Source organism: Meleagris gallopavo, chromosome 1, assembly GCF_905368555.1.
Source record: "Meleagris gallopavo chromosome 1, MGAL_WU_HG_1.1, whole genome shotgun sequence".
NCBI classification, from domain to species: Eukaryota; Metazoa; Chordata; class Aves; order Galliformes; family Phasianidae; genus Meleagris; species Meleagris gallopavo.
In genome coordinates this window covers 90,691,240-90,706,374 of record NC_139404.1, presented here as the reverse complement: position 1 = coordinate 90,706,374, position 15,135 = coordinate 90,691,240, and the positions used below count along the sequence as shown (strand labels likewise).

Genomic DNA, 15,135 nt, shown 5'->3' with positions numbered 1-15,135 from the left:
CTGGAGGGAAAAAAAAGAAGGAAAAAAAAAAGTGAGATCCCAAGCTAGTTTGAGTTGCCCTCTTCTACTGTTTCTATAGGCTATCTTCTTATTGCTCTTCCCTCAATCTACCAATTTTTGAGAATTCATACTATATTTTCTTGGCTAGCTGAGAGAAAGGGGAAGGGAAACAAGGTAATATGCCTGAATTTCTTGTTTTGAGAGGTCAGATAGGTCCCTATCTCACTCTTAGCTGAAGCATCCCACCAGAAACAGCACAGCTCTTCAGCTAACCTGTTCCACACAGGGCTCAGCAAGGAAAAGCCACAGTCATCACCCCCTGCTCCCTGCCTGACACCACTGACAGCTAGAGATCTGTCTCAGGCTGTTCCAGAGCAATGAAGTATGAGAGGAAAGCAAAGGAAACAAAAGGTTTCAAGGAGGTTCCAGGTGAACGCACCATACTCTGGTAGACCCTCTGTCTCCTCCAAAAGTCTGGGGTAGGTCAGTCCTATGCTAGCCTGTTCCTTCTGTTCTAAGCTCCTCATGTTCACCCAGTAGTCATGACCATTATAATCTCCTTTCTTGGTGCTGAGGGATGAGGTTTAGTGGGCACGGTAGCGATGGGCTCATGGTTGGACTTGATCTTGGAGGTCTTTTCCAACCTTTATGATTCTATGACACACAGCTTTAAATTCACAAGCTGATCTCAGATGCACGTGGCTTACCATGAAAGGTCACACCAACTTGCTTGGGTCTGTTCTGTACATCTTAGTTCTCTCTTTGACCAATACCCATGCACAGACACTTCATGCTTGCTCTGCAGAACCGTGATGGGTATGGTAGCTCTTTTGATCCCAGGCTCTCTCTGGGAGACCCACAAAGCCCGGTGGGCTCAGTTCTGAACCTAGGGATGAAGCAATCTGGCAGCTGCTCCCAGCCATAAAACTGGCTTTTATCTCTCTCCCTCTTAAGTTCTGCATCCTACCCACACAGGGTGAAGCAGTACTGACTCTCCCACAGGAAAAACAGGGAGAAGCTTCCACAGTGCTAGAGAGGTATCCTAAATGGGCATCAGGGCTCAGAGCTGGAGTGACCCCTAGTTGCAGGTGCACTTGTGCACAACTGTGGAATTACCCTCAGACAACTTTTCAAGATTCCTACATCACTGGAGAAACAAAATAAAACGAAAAAGAGAGACAAGAAAAAAATGGCCAGATAATACCTCAGATTTTGTGAAAGCCATGAAAACCACATAGCAACCATGTGGGTCAAACCACATGGATCACATTGGAGGAGAATTTTTTTAGCAGTTACCGAGCAATTCCAGCAATGGCTATTCACCAATAACAGTTAACAGGAGATGCAGGGGGTCAAGGAAGGAGAAACCTGAGTGCCAGAGGGAGCTGCAGTGGACAACAGCAGGAAGAGATCTGCAGAGGGCTGGAGTTGCTGTCGGTCCCTCACGGAGCAGTTAAACTCAGATTAGCTCTGCCAGAGGTGCAGTTTTGTGCCTGTGCCAGAAGCAGGCACAGGGGAGAACCATGAGTCCCTTTGTGCCCTTCTATCTCAGTTGGTGCTGGTAAATGCAGGAGTAATGACCACTGCAGGCACCAGATCGGGTTGGAGTGGGGCAGCTCCAGAGCTGCATGCACCTCAGTCCAGCTGCATACAACATGGCTGATTTCACAGGTCATATTTCTTCCTCTGTGTGGGTCATCCAGGCTTCCTTTTTCCCCAGTGAGGCATCAAGAGAGTACTTTTTTCCTGTCAGTTACCTCCCTAAAAACATTTTGTATGCCTGACTGAAACCTTTCCCTTTATTTATTTAAGCTCCTATATGCTGAATCCAGTCCTATTTCATACATCCTAAGAGGACAGTGATTGTTTTTTAAGGCCTCAACCAAAGATTGAGATGCCAACAAAAATTGCAGCAAGATTTTTTCCCTAAAAAAATTAAGCATTCTAGCCCAAATGGTTGGGCTGAGAGCAGGGCTGGGGGTACGTGATCCTGCAGACAGCCTGCAATCCATCAGTGACAGCCAGCAGTACCCTGCTCAGGACACATCTCACTCATGGCTGGAGCTCTTGGCATCCTATCAAACCTCCACCTCCAGCACTAACAGAACAAGGAACTCGGGTTTCAGCCCTGGCAGACAGATAGGGCTGGGATCTTACTCCCAGCAGGTGCCATTTTGCATTGCTCTTCTCCTCCCTGCCCTGCTTCTCAATACAGCTCAGTCTTCCCAGGACGACCCCATTGAGGTCTCTTAGCAAGTCCTCCCATCACTGCTATTATCCCTATTTGCACTGCAGCAAGATAAGGAGGATGCATGATGCACCACAGCAAGCTAAGGTTGGTGGTGGTGGTGGTGGGGATGGGAGAGCAGTGCAGGGCAAGTGGCTGTGTGCCATTACCTGGTGGGGTGGTGATGAGCTGAGTGTACCCTGAGAGCGCCCAGGTCTGCAGCTCCCACTTATCCTTGTTGCCTCGCTGCTGCCATTCCTGCACCCGGCAGTGATACATCCCGGCATCGTCCTCTTGCACACTGCCCAGTGTCAGGCTGAGGTCACCAGCCGTGGGCCTCCGGAGCTGCAGCCTCCTCACCAGCCCCTCCTGCAGGAACTCAATGGCACCATCGTGGTTCAGGGTGAGCAGGGGCCTCTCGTGGCCATTCTCCTTCCCTTGAAACCAGGTGGCCGAGAGGCGGGCGGCAGGCGGGAGCGTGCTCTTCAGCAGGCAGCCCAGCGTCACCTCCTGGCCATGCCTGGCCAAGATGCTGCTGTTGGCCTTTTCCAGGTGCAGCTCACTCTCTAGGGGGGAAGGGAAGCAGAAAGAGCTGTCACGGCATTATGCACTGCTATGGAGGCGCTCCTGCTTGTGCCTGCTAGCTGATGGAAGTTTGGGAACTTAGATGGTCTCATGCACGTGCATCCGCAAGACACCATCGGTTTCCTTGCCTCTGTGACTCATTCTGTCTGGGGTGTTTTTTTCCCTCCACCATCTCTGTATCCTATCCCCTGCCCTCTTCCCAGTAAGCATCCTTTGCACCAAAGATTATTTAGGAAGCCAGAGTCCTCTGACCTAGATCTAGATCATCTGAGGCTGAAATCGAATGGCGGAAGAACACCCCATCCTGCACATCCCAGAAGCGCAGCGCCCAAGGAAGAAGCCCAGCTGAGCCCTCAGCCTTGCTCTCTGTGGCCGCAAGCCCCAGGACAGGAGAAGCTTTACATCTTGCATCAGGACACCCAGAAGCACTGGGAAAGAGCTGCTGCTCTGCATCCAGCACTGCACCGCTGCCCAAGGACACCGTGCATCACGGTGGAAAGCAAGGGCTATGGTTCTCTTTGTTGTGAGGCATCAGACATCTGCTGTTGGAGGCACAAATACCAGCTCCATTGGTTTGGGAGTACGTGGTAAATCCTCCTAATTCCCCATTTCCCTTTGAGAGGCACACTCCATGCAAAGAATCCCAACATCTCCTCTCTGTGCAGGAACCTTTATTTCTCCCATACCCTGCTAAATGCCCCCTCAGACAGAACCTCCTCCCTCCCCCCCAAGCAGCTCACCTGGCAGCCGGAGCACCAGCCTGGTTCTCTCTGACCACCGCTCTCCAAGGCCATACCAGCCACCCTCCAGCCAGCGCCATTCCTCTACTGCACAGCAGTACTGACCCTGGTCCCCAGGGCTGGCCGAGAGAATCCGCAGCTGGAACACATGGCTGGACATTCTTTGGCTCAGGAACCGGGACTTCTGTGTGGGGGAGCTAAACTCAGCCCCATACTCCAGCAGGCCAGTGTGGCTGGCCTGTACGATCTGCATGGGGGTGGCATCTGCTGGAGGAGGAGGTAGGTAGTACCAGCTGATAGCCAGCTGAGAGCTGTTCAGAGGGAACTCCATTCTGCACTCGATGCTTGCATCAGCACCGCCAGCCACCTCCATGGAGCTCTCCCTCGTAGTCACCTGCAGCGTGCTTTCTGAAATGAAAGAACAAAAAAACCCTGGTGGTTTTGCCAATAGTTGCCATCTTGAATGCTTGCAGCGGTTATTAACCTGAAGCCACACACTGCACAGCACGTCCGTAAGTTCCAACATCTGCTTACTGCCCAACGCTTCAGCAGTGCAGATTTTGCAGCAACGATCACTGGGAGGTCTGGGAGGTGACCATCCCAGGGGACTGGCAAGTGCTGCCATGCATCTCACAGCACACTGCACAGCTCTGGAGGAACAGAGGAGGGCAAGAAGTAAAGGAGGGAGAAGATCTATCTATCCTCCTTTCCCCCTCCCACTGTGACCTTCTGCACATGTCTTTCCTTCCCAGAGCCACAAGGCCAGGCCCAAAGCAGCATTTAAACCCCTAAGGTACACCGTTACACAGAATGGTAGATAAAACACTGAAACAGATCATAAACTTGAATATCTCAGAGAGCTCCATTCAGGAGATTTCACGTGCAAAGGAACAGGTTGGTAAGTTTTGTGATTATGAGGACTACTTTCTGCAGTACAGTCTCAACCTGCTGCTGCTAGAGCAGTTCCTTCTTCAGCTTTATTCTGAACTTTCTAAACATACTGCATGGCTTATGCTACCACCTTTCATAGAGAAGCAGCACTAGAGTCAGCAGCCATCTGGTCACCCAATTGGGTCACCCATTCCCAGAACAGAATCATCGAATCATTACAGTTGGAAAAGACCACTAAGATCACCCAGTCTGACCAGTGATCCATCCTCCCCACCATGTCCACTAACCATATCCCTCAGTGCCACATTCACATGGTTCTTAAACACCTCCAAGGTCAGTGACTGCAACATCTTCCTGGGCAGCCTGTGCCACTGCCTCACCACTCTTCTGAGAAGAAATGTTTCCTGATATCCAACTACAACCTCCCCTGGCACAACTTGAGGGTGAAAGGGAGTGGCCTATCTCATTACATCTGCACAATGTCCAGCAATAGCTGCAGTAAGTCTGGAGACAAATGTCGTCATGTCTTGCTGTCTGCTCTGTAGAGACTATGATCACACCTGCTTATCTTAATGTCATTTACATCACTGCTGCATGCCCACACACATTTTTCAATCCCTTCAGCTGCATCACTGCCCTCTGACCTCCTCAGAGTGTAAAACAGAGCACTCAACATCCAACTCCACAGAGAGCACCAAGGGTGTAAGGGGAAGAGTACTGTGAAACTGAGGAGGGAAGGAAATGCATTAGCTTAGGCTATAGCAAACACATCAGTTAAAGCATGGAAAAGCATGATCTCAGTTGACTAGGTTGTGACCCCTAAGGAAGAAGCAGAATGAGCAGCACTGCCTTGTACAGTCCCAGAGACAACCCTACTGGAGATACTCAGCCATCAGCAGCTGTTCTAGTTGTGACCAAAAGGTTTGAAGGAACTGCCTGCAGAAGAAGCATCAGCAGCGCTACTCACCTGGTAGGACAACCTTTATCCCCACAGGGTTGGAGGTGAAGGAGGCAGTGCACTGCCCCCGAAGCGTCCTCCAGACTCCCACTTTGCACTGGTATGTCCCTGCATGGCCAGCCATCGCACTGTGGATGTGCAGCCGAGAGAAAGCACCTGCCTTCATCAGCTGGGCTCTGCCCTGGAATTGGGGCTGTGTCGGTCCCCAGGACACGGTGCCATTAGGAAGGACACGCACCAGCTCTTGGTAGCCATCGGTGGGTGGCTTGGGCTGGAAGAGCCACTCCACAGACAGCAGCAGCTCCTCAACTGGGCGGCTGGCGTTCACATGGCAGATAAGCTCGAAGCTCTGTGTGTAACTGACAGTGGCTGTTCGGCTTCTCAGTGTGGCATACAGACCGAGACCTGCTTGAGAGGGAGAAAGCCCATGGTGATGGGACAGAAGGTCTGCCCTCTGCCACCCTGCACCACCCTACACCTTCACCATTATCCAGGGCACCTCACCACATACCTCACACCAGTTCTCAGATTCATTTTGCACTCTATGAACCTTGTCAGCATAACAAAACCTCCATCCCACTCCCCTCTCCTGAGCTACATTCTGCTCTTCCAGCCCTAGCCACAGTTCCTGTCCTGCCCTGTCTCCTGGTCCGCCACCAGGGTCCCCAAGCACCCAGCCTCCCACAGTTCTACCTTCTTGTCCTAAACTGATTGCAAAGAACCAGGCTAAAGAAGTATGCTTCATCACGCTGACATTTGTCAGAGCAAATACTTTTCCCATTATCATCTACCAAAAAACATGGCACACTGGTGCTCTTGCAGCAACAGAAGCTGAGCTGCGCCTGCCAAGGCAAGGCCAGACTCAGTGCATTCCTCAGCCAGGCATCTCTGTAGATTTCACCCAGAAGAACCATTAGGATTTACTCACTAATAGGCTTCACATTGATTCCGAGAACTGATGACAGGTTGGTTTGGATGCTCTGGAAGCTCCCAGGAGCCTTCACCTCCAAAACAGAACAGTGGTAGGCCCCGCTGTCCTCCAGCCCCACCTCATGGATGGTGAAAATGTAAATTGCGTTGCTTTGTTTGAATGCATGGAGCTGCCCTAGGCTGGCTCTCTCCTCATATTCCTTCTTCCAAATCAGCAACCCACGGGGGTCAATCCTGGCCACTTCCGTGCTGTTGAGGAGCCAAGCCACCTGGAAGTGCCTGCTGTTACTCCTCTGGGCTTCCAGTGTGCAACTGAGCCGCAGGGTGTCCCCTTCAGAAAGGTCATTCTTGGTGGCAGCGATATTCACACAGAGATCTTGGTCTGTGGGCAAACAAAAGCCAAGAGGGGGCAATGGCGGCTGTACAGTGGGAAATGAGAGGGGCTCACTACTGAAATGTTCTCTTTCATAGAAAAGCACTGAGAATGGAAAATGTTCACCATGGAGAAGTGGACTCCAGAGCCCATAAGCCAGAAAGAGGACAAAGGAGCTCTATAGCTTTGTGATTCCCCCACCCCATCAGAAGCTGTAGATTGGAAGTAAAGCAGAGTAGCTCCATGACTGCCACTGGAGAGGCTGGAATAATTTACAGACAGCACAGACCCTCTGAATTTAAACACCAGCTCATAAACAGTGTATGAACAGGAATCCCAGCCGCTGCAGATATGTATGGTATTCCCAAATATTTGCTGGTGAGTTTATAGAAACCGTTGGTGTGCTCGGCCACAGGAGGGCCAGCAGTCCCACAGAGGGAATTGGAGGGGCTCATGCACCACTCACCACTGCCCCAGCTGCCCAGCTGCTCTGGGGTGACCATCATAGTGCCTTTTTAGCACTGCCGCCTTTCTTCCACCCTAAGCAGCCACCACAGAGCAAGTCATAGAATCACAGAAAGGCTTGGGTTGGAAGAGACCTTAAAGCCCACCCAACCCCAACCCCCTGACATGGGCAGGGCTGCCCCAGGCCCACGCAACTTGGCCTTGAGCACCTCCAGGAATAGGGCATCCACAGCTTCTGCGGGCAGCCTGTTCCTCACTACCCTCTGCGTAAAGAATACTGCCTTCCACAGGGTTTCCTTATTTCTAAATAGCAGTGTGGAACTAGTAACCGCAGCCATACACAGTCATGCCACAGCCGACCAGAGATACGAGGCCTCTTCTAGTCTCCACTTAGCTCAGGGCCCAGCAAGACCCTGCTGTGGGGGGGGGGACAGACACCCAGGGGGCAGGCATTTTGCCCTGGGCCTCACACACTTCCATGCCTAACATAGGCCCGAGTGACGCTCTGTCCTTCTTGATGCCCAGCTGGCACACCCAAAGAAAGCCAGTGGGATGTCCCAAGCTGTGGTGGAGGTTAGATAGGAGGAAACAAAGCATCACAGATAGTAACATGGGTAGAGAGATTTTCATGACACGCCACTGCAAAGACCACCCACAGTAGGTCCTTTACTGCACAAAGCAGCTGGAGCCAAGGGCCTTACCCTGGGGAGTGACCACCAGCGATGTCCTCTCTGACTGTTTGCGGGAAATGTCCTTCCACATTCCATCAGGATCCTCAATCCACTCAGCTGCCTCACAATACAGCTGCCCTTGGTCAGAGGGCTCCACGGCCACAATGGAGAGTTTGTACGAAGTGCTCCCAACCTTGTCCAACCGCACATTCCCTGCCAGAAACCTCTGTGCATAAGCAGGTCCTGGCATTACGACAAAGTCCTTGGAGAGGGTGAGGATCTCAGCCCGATGTTCTCCCCGGAGGCAGTACCAGCCAACAGAGAGGTGTGTGTGCTGGGCAGTGGACCTGGACACCTCGCAGGTGAGCTCCATGGCATCTCCCTCAACATGGGTGAGGTCCTGGGGCCCCATGGAAACTGAGAGGGTATCCGCAATCACTGAGCGCAAGGGGAGAAGCACAGAACAGCTGGTCAGGAGAAAAGCTGGTCAGGAGAAAAAGCATTTCTTGGCCTCAGTGGGCAATGTGCTGGTCAGCGCAAGTACAGCCAGGCTCTGAGAGATCTGACAGTGCAGTGAAGTAGGTGCTGCATGTGATGGGAGAGGCCCTAGTCAGCCCATACCAACGTGTGAAGTGCTTAAAACCTCAGTAGAAAAGAAAGCATGGTATATTTCTCAGCAGTACACTCCTCAGTGAAAGTGTAGGCAGCAGGCAACACCAAGGAGGCTAACATCCAGCCTTTCACAAGCCCAAGTGGCCACAGTACCAGGTTAAAGGAGGACACAAGGTTGAATATGAAGTGGACGGGCCACGCAGACTTGGTGAGCTTACAGGTGGATATTTTTCTTTAGTCCTCCACCCTGCTGTCTCCCTGTCATCGTTAGTATGTGGGTATATGTTGGTTCAAGTCCCATCCCCTGACGTGAGAAGACACCAACAGGTAATGCTCAGAGCCTGAGAACTCCTTCTCTTGTAAGTGCTGGGATGTGAAACAGTGGCTGCTGGGCTATGGGACAGCAGACTACGTGCCGCAGACCTGCAGATGAGAGCATCTCCCCATCTCCAGTGGGAAACCTGTATGCATCTGTACAAGCTTGAGACCCATACACACCCTCGTGCCATTGTGTACAGAACAGTACATCCTCCCTGGTAGCTTTACCATCACCTTGACACTACCAGTAAGAAAGTGAAAAATCAGCCAGGCCCCACAGAGCAAGCCGTCCTTTGAGACCCACCTGTCAGGTTTGTCTTGGCGCTGTAGCTCCCAAAGTACCTCTCGTCGGTGTTGGGCGTGTGGCACTCATACTCCCCAGCATCTCGGTCCTGCAGCTCCGTGATGTGCAGCAGCACCGCATCCCCCTGCACCCGCTCCACATAGATCTCCTGGGCGCGCACCCGCTGGGTGTAGGCGGCGTAGGGGAAGGAGGGGTCGGCGGTGCTGACGATCTGCACCTCCCGCTCTGGGGCAGAGTGCAAGTAGGCGGACCACTGGAAAGTCTGCTCTGCTGGGCCCTGGTAGCCGCTCACCTTGCACCACAATGTCACATGGGAGCCAAGTACTCGATAAAGTGGTCCCTTTTGGATAGTCACCACTCGTTGGCCAGTGCCCACACCTGCCAGACAAACAGACATCATGCATGAAATTTGCAGGAAAACACTGCAAATGAAAATTATTGCAATTCAAAATGGCAATGGACCTGGGCATGCAAGAGACCATAGCATAATACTGCAATGACTTAGAGTGTGGTCTCATTCTATGAAGAACAATGCCCCTGGGACTAAGAAGCATTGAATCATTAAGGCTGGAAAGGACTTCTAAGATCACTTAGTCCAACCATCCACCTACCACCAAGTATTGCCTACTAACCACCTCCCTCAGAGCCACATCCACATGTTCTTGAACACCTGCAGTGTCGGTAACTCTACCACCTCCCTGGGCAACCTGTTTCAATGCCTCATCACACTTTTGAAGTTTTTCCTGATACCCAATCTGAACCTCCCTGGTGCAAAAATTGCAAGGAACTTCAGCATCCCCTGCAATTGTTAAGAACAAGCCCAACGTCAACAAACTTGAAAACTTGTCTTCCAGCAAGCAAGATCAGACAACAGAGGCCAGAGCACCATGCCCATGTGGCCATCAAGTTTCTGCTTGGAAAGCATTTCCCAGACAGTGCTTGGATAGAGAAGCAACCAGGCTGAGACCACTGGAGGAAGCCTGTGTGTGCTGAAGAGGACCAAACTCTCAGGTTTAATGCTTTCGGAGGGAAAGAAGCAGGAACCAGAGCTAACTGCTACTGGAGAAAGGGACGTGACCTCAGAAGTGCCTCACAGAGGTACAGGAGAAGGAGCCAGCAAGAGCACCTCCAGAGGCAGGAAACACCTCAAGAGGCACCAGGAGCCTGCAGAGGGCTTACAGAGGAGAGCTGGGGAGGAGATGGTCATCTGCACACCCTCCCCTCCCTTGCAGCTCCTGCGGCTCTGAGACCAACAGCACTGGGGTTGCCCTCGCCCTGTAGCCCAAGTGAGGTGCTCTCCTGGGCCACCCACCCAGGAGTGTCCTGTCCCCCTGATTTAGGAAGGTAAAGCAGTCCAGGATAGGCAGCCTGCACATGTAACCCGCACTGGGCTCCTGACAGTTTTACTTCCCACTTGTCTGCCCCAAAAGTCCCTGTGACAGTGCACTCACCCGTGAGGACGAAGAGAAGGAAGGCAGCCACCTGATGCTTTACCAGCCCCATACGAACAAGATCTGCTCGGGTCCTTCCCTAGGAAGGCAGTGAAAGACCCTCAGGGTGATGGTGACAGCCACCCTGTAATTTTGAAAGCAGCTGGGAGGAAGCTGCCAGACTCCGGCAGCGGTTTCCTCTGCTTAGAGTAAAAGGCGGGGAGAAGTGGGGAGTAGAGCACGTCACCAAGGTCCTGCATCTTACCAAGGTGGCAGTCAGCCACAGACTTCTCCATGCCCACTAACCACATCCCTCAGTGCTACATCCACATGGTTCTTGAACATCTCCAGGAACAGTGATTCCACTGCTTCCCTGGGCAGCCTGTGCCACTGCCTCACCACTCTTTCTGAGAAGAAATTTCTCCTAATATCCAACCTGAACCTCCACTGGCACAAATTGAGGCCATTCCCATCTTGCAGCAGCTCACACTCAGCACGCTGTGTGGCAGAGCAAGATGCTGGCCTCCTTGCTTGACCAACCCCTCTGCCTCCTGCTGTGTTGTATTAAGCAGCTTACTCCCTCCTCTGCACTAAAGGCAGACGCCATGGGTGCTGGGATACACAGGTGGCATCCCACTGCTAGCATCACATGGCCCACTGCACAATGCATGTGCTGCGACAGGAGGAGGCTGGCAGGGCATGACCCAGATAGGGAGCAGTCAAAGGTGAGGAACCAGAGCTAGAGGCTCTCTCTGAAAAGATCTATTTGGTTTTTACAGGAAGGAAAGCAGTGTGAAGGTGGCTCCTGAGCTGTGCTGCTCCTGCAGCCTGCTGAGGTATCGAATGAACTGCTAAATTGGCTCAGGGATTCACAAGCAAAAAGCAGCTGTAAAACAAACAAGCCCTTCTGCTTGATCCCACTGGGCTCCCAGAGGGAATGAGATTCATGTAACGAACCAAAACAAGCACGAGGTCCCTCCTTACCCCATTTCAGAAACTGATTCACATGGCAGCTCATGGGGCCAGGAGGCAGAAGCACAGACTGCTGAGGTGCAATCAGCACCACACAGCTCTGCAGAGAGCCAAGCTCAGCCTGCAGGGACGGGCTGTTGGAGAGGTCCCATCAGATCTCACCTGTCCCCTGCCACCACAGATTGCTATGCAGCAGAGCAGACGGGCATGATGCTGAAACCAGCACTGCCTCAGAGACAGGGAGGAGGTTGACTCTGAGAGCAACTCACTGAGAGGTGCACAGGGGTGGCCCTGTTGACAGCAAGCCAGCCCACGCATCCCCTCTGTGGAGAGAAAAGCTTCTCTGCCACAGTGACAGAGGAAAATCAGATTTGGAGCCCAACCTCAGCAAGCTTCCTGCAGTCAGTGCACAGATAAATGCACACATGGGGACAGTTTCAGTCCAAGCTTGCAACTCTAATGACGCATGAACCGCTGTTTACATTCGCAACAGAGAAACTAGGGAGAATAGGATTGCCTTGCCCAGCCCCATCACGGGCAATGACGATGCTCTGCAGACAAAAACAACAGCTCCCTCTTCCCAGGACTGCACAGTCTGAAGCTTCCTCGCTCCCTTCCTGGGAAATCAGCACAACCAAGTATGCGGCAGCACCAATAGGCATGTTGGGTTGGCTAAAGAAGGATCAGCAGAGCATCCTTTACAGATACACTGCCAACAGAAACCTCACCAGTGCAGTCAGACCTGATGGCAGGGCCACTTCCCAGTGTATATGGCAGGGCACAGCCACATTCTGCTTCAGGTGGGGCCAAGCGTGCCCACAGAGCTGGCTTTGGCTCTAACATGGCAATAACTGCCCTGAATTACACACCCTCATGTGCATGGTGGTGATGGGCTGACAGCTGGACAACATGATCTTTTCCAACCTTAGTGATTCTCTATGATTTTACCTTCTCCTGCACCCTAGTTCCCTTTGCACATTCTTTTGGATGCATTCCACGTTGTTCAGCCAGGGCAAAGACAGACTACCCAAACAGGCCCAGCAGCAGTTGAGAAACGTCTTTGGGATCACATCTGTTGGACCCAGCAAGTACCTGCCCTCTATACTCTGCAGACAAGCTTTCCAAAAACATCCTTGCCAAGAAATCCCATTGTCACATCCCTAGAGAGATTCAGGAGGGACAGTCTTGAACACAAGGGGTTGGAGCCAGGCAGAGACAGGGGATGCAGTGTGGAATTAGCCAGGATAATCCAGCAGTCCTGGGGGATGTGGCAGAAGTCTTCAGATAATGGAGGAGCTGGCACAACAGACTTTGAAGTCTGCTGTCAGGTTTTCTCAGCCTGGCTCAGATATCAAAAGCAGCTGGTTACATCCTTCAGTATGGAGCAGGAGACTGACAACTTTCCCCATGGCTGCCAACTCAATCCCCATCCCCTGAGCACAAGCCTCCTAATGGAGTGCAAATGCCCAAATACACTGACTCTAGCTGGAGCCAGACTCAACATTGCTGGGAGCTACATGGGATTGCACCCACAGCTTGTAGAGGTGAGTATGATGCCAGTGGATGAGAATCTCTACTCTGATGCACCAGTGAGCCACATGGCCAGCCTTAGGCAGCCCCAAAAGCAAGGGGAGTCTGGCCAAGGCAGAGAAGGTTGCAACCACTTCTCTAGGACACCAGCTTCTCTAAGCAGCAAGCAACAGGGGCTGCCTTGGGAGAAGGGCACCAACAACTCTGTTTTGGTGAGCTGAGGTTCACTCTCATTCACACAGTTTCTACTGTAGACAATGTGACAAAGGGCTGCAGCAGAATTTCACCCGGCCCTTCATTCCAGTGCTCACTGTCTCCATCTCCAGCCTTTCCCCTCAGTCAGGGCTGGAGGCTGCTTTGCACCGAGGTGCTACCGCTCTGCTGCCATAACACCACCACCTCTGCAGCTCCCCAGCTGCTTGGGCAGTCCTCAGCAAGCAGCACAAAGCTACGTGCTGCCTCAGACCTCTCTGTGCATCAGCATCTTCTAAGCAAGCAGCAATGCAAAAGATTGTTCGAAGCACAGTGGCAGAAGCTTACACTTGGTGCTTAGAAAAGATTTCTTCTCAGCAGGGGTGGTGAGGCATTGGCAAAAAGCTATCCAGGGAGGTGGTGGAGTCACCATCCCTGAAGGTGTTCAAGAACCATGCAGATGTGGCATTGAGGGACATGGTCAGTGGGCACAGGTTGGTGGTTGGACTGGGTGGCCTTAGTTGTCTTTTCTGACTTTAAGGAGAACAGGGGGAGCAGTCACAATGACTGTTGTTTGGTGGGAACTTCTCCTGGGGAATATAAGGCAGCATAACAAGGGGAGAGAAACTAGGTTTTAATACTAAGCTGCTTATTTAGGTCTCCAAGTTATGGAGATGCTGCACTTCAAAACTAATTAGATTGACAGAGCTTGGATTTGATTACAGGATTTCCAGAAGCAAAAGGGTTTTAAAAAAAAATTAAATGGCTGCCCTGGAAACGTTAGCAAGGGAATTAAACAGCCATTGCTGCAGCCAATTGTTAAATACACGTAAGCTGGGAAAAATGATAAACTCCAACTGCCAAAACTCGCTTCATCAGTGGCTGCAGCAGGGAGCTGCTCTCTTTGCAGGCCCGACTACAGGATGCACAAAGCATGCATTTCACCAGTGCAGCCGTCCCTACACTAAGAACAATGTAGAAGTGGCACACAGATATGACCCCGGAGCAATGCAGCAAGGTAGCAATAACAGAATAACATTTTCAGCTCATCCAGCATCAAAGCCTTTGCTTTATCCACACAACTTATTCACCAGAAAAAACCAGCCACTCCTCATAAGACTTGTGCTCCAGATCTTTCACAGCTTCATTGCCCTTCTCTGGGAACACTCCAGGGTCTCAATGTCTTTCTTGCAGTGAGGGGCATAAGTTTGGATAGAGTGTTCTGGACTGTGAACACACTGTTCACTCAATGCTGCTCTCAATGCTGCACCAAGATAAAAGCAGAACATGGTGTAGGTGACAGACACCCTTCACCTGAGGATCATGCAGTAGCTCCCACACTGCTCTCACAGCCTTGGAGAATGCCTCTTAATATATGCCTCATCAAGTGGGAAGTTGTGGCACTACTCAGTTGGTATTGGGAAGGATAGGGCAGGTTTAAAGACAGCAATGCCCTGTGCATGAGTCCTGAGAGCCATCTTGTTAACACTGTATGCAGTCAGGTCAAGGAAGGAGAAATAAATGAATAATGATTAACAAAAGATATTTCTAGATGATTACAGGGAACTGTGAAGACAGGAGAAAAAGATAACGGTACCAGGTAAGGACATCTCAGCACGCACCTGGAAGGCTGCAGACAAAGCCATCAAGCTTCAAAAGAACCTTAAACATTGTATTTCTAAAGAAAACATACATTTCTGCTGGGCTAGGAATTCAGAGCTCAGCTTCTGAAGGAGCTCTCCCTGAAACATCAGAGACACATTTCAGAGTGAAGAGAAGGGCCTGTGGGGGCTGGGGAGAGAAGAAAATAATGTGGACAGTAATAGAAAGCAGAGCTGGGAAGGGCTGCTCCTGGGAAAGAAGGAGAAACAACCAAATAGAAAGACATTATCCTTTTCATTGCTGAAAGACTCACCTTATGTCAGTGATTTTGCACC

General features: G+C 51.5%; 1 protein-coding gene across 3 annotated transcripts in view; it reads right to left on the bottom strand.

Moving 5' to 3' along the window:
* CD101 (CD101 molecule) overlaps positions 1-11,224 on the bottom strand; it is a 39,504-nt gene extending 28,280 nt beyond the window's left edge. The window contains exons 1-7 of one of the 3 annotated variants that reach the window (XR_014887507.1): positions 10,526-11,224; positions 9,075-9,452; positions 7,871-8,278; positions 6,330-6,713; positions 5,411-5,809; positions 3,553-3,960; positions 2,398-2,793 (exon numbers count right to left, since the gene is read on the bottom strand). Coding sequence is in view for 2 of the 3 variants with exons in the window: in XM_085240527.1 (XP_085096653.1) it covers positions 2,398-2,793; positions 3,553-3,960; positions 5,411-5,809; positions 6,330-6,713; positions 7,871-8,278; positions 9,075-9,452; positions 10,526-10,577 (2,425 nt within the window). In the remaining variant the exon portion in view is untranslated. The remainder of the gene's footprint in view (positions 1-2,397; positions 2,794-3,552; positions 3,961-5,410; positions 5,810-6,329; positions 6,714-7,870; positions 8,279-9,074; positions 9,453-10,525) is intronic. The other 2 variants (XM_085240527.1, XM_010721575.3) reach the window with 2 other exon arrangements.
* Positions 11,225-15,135: the final 3,911 nt, after the last annotated feature.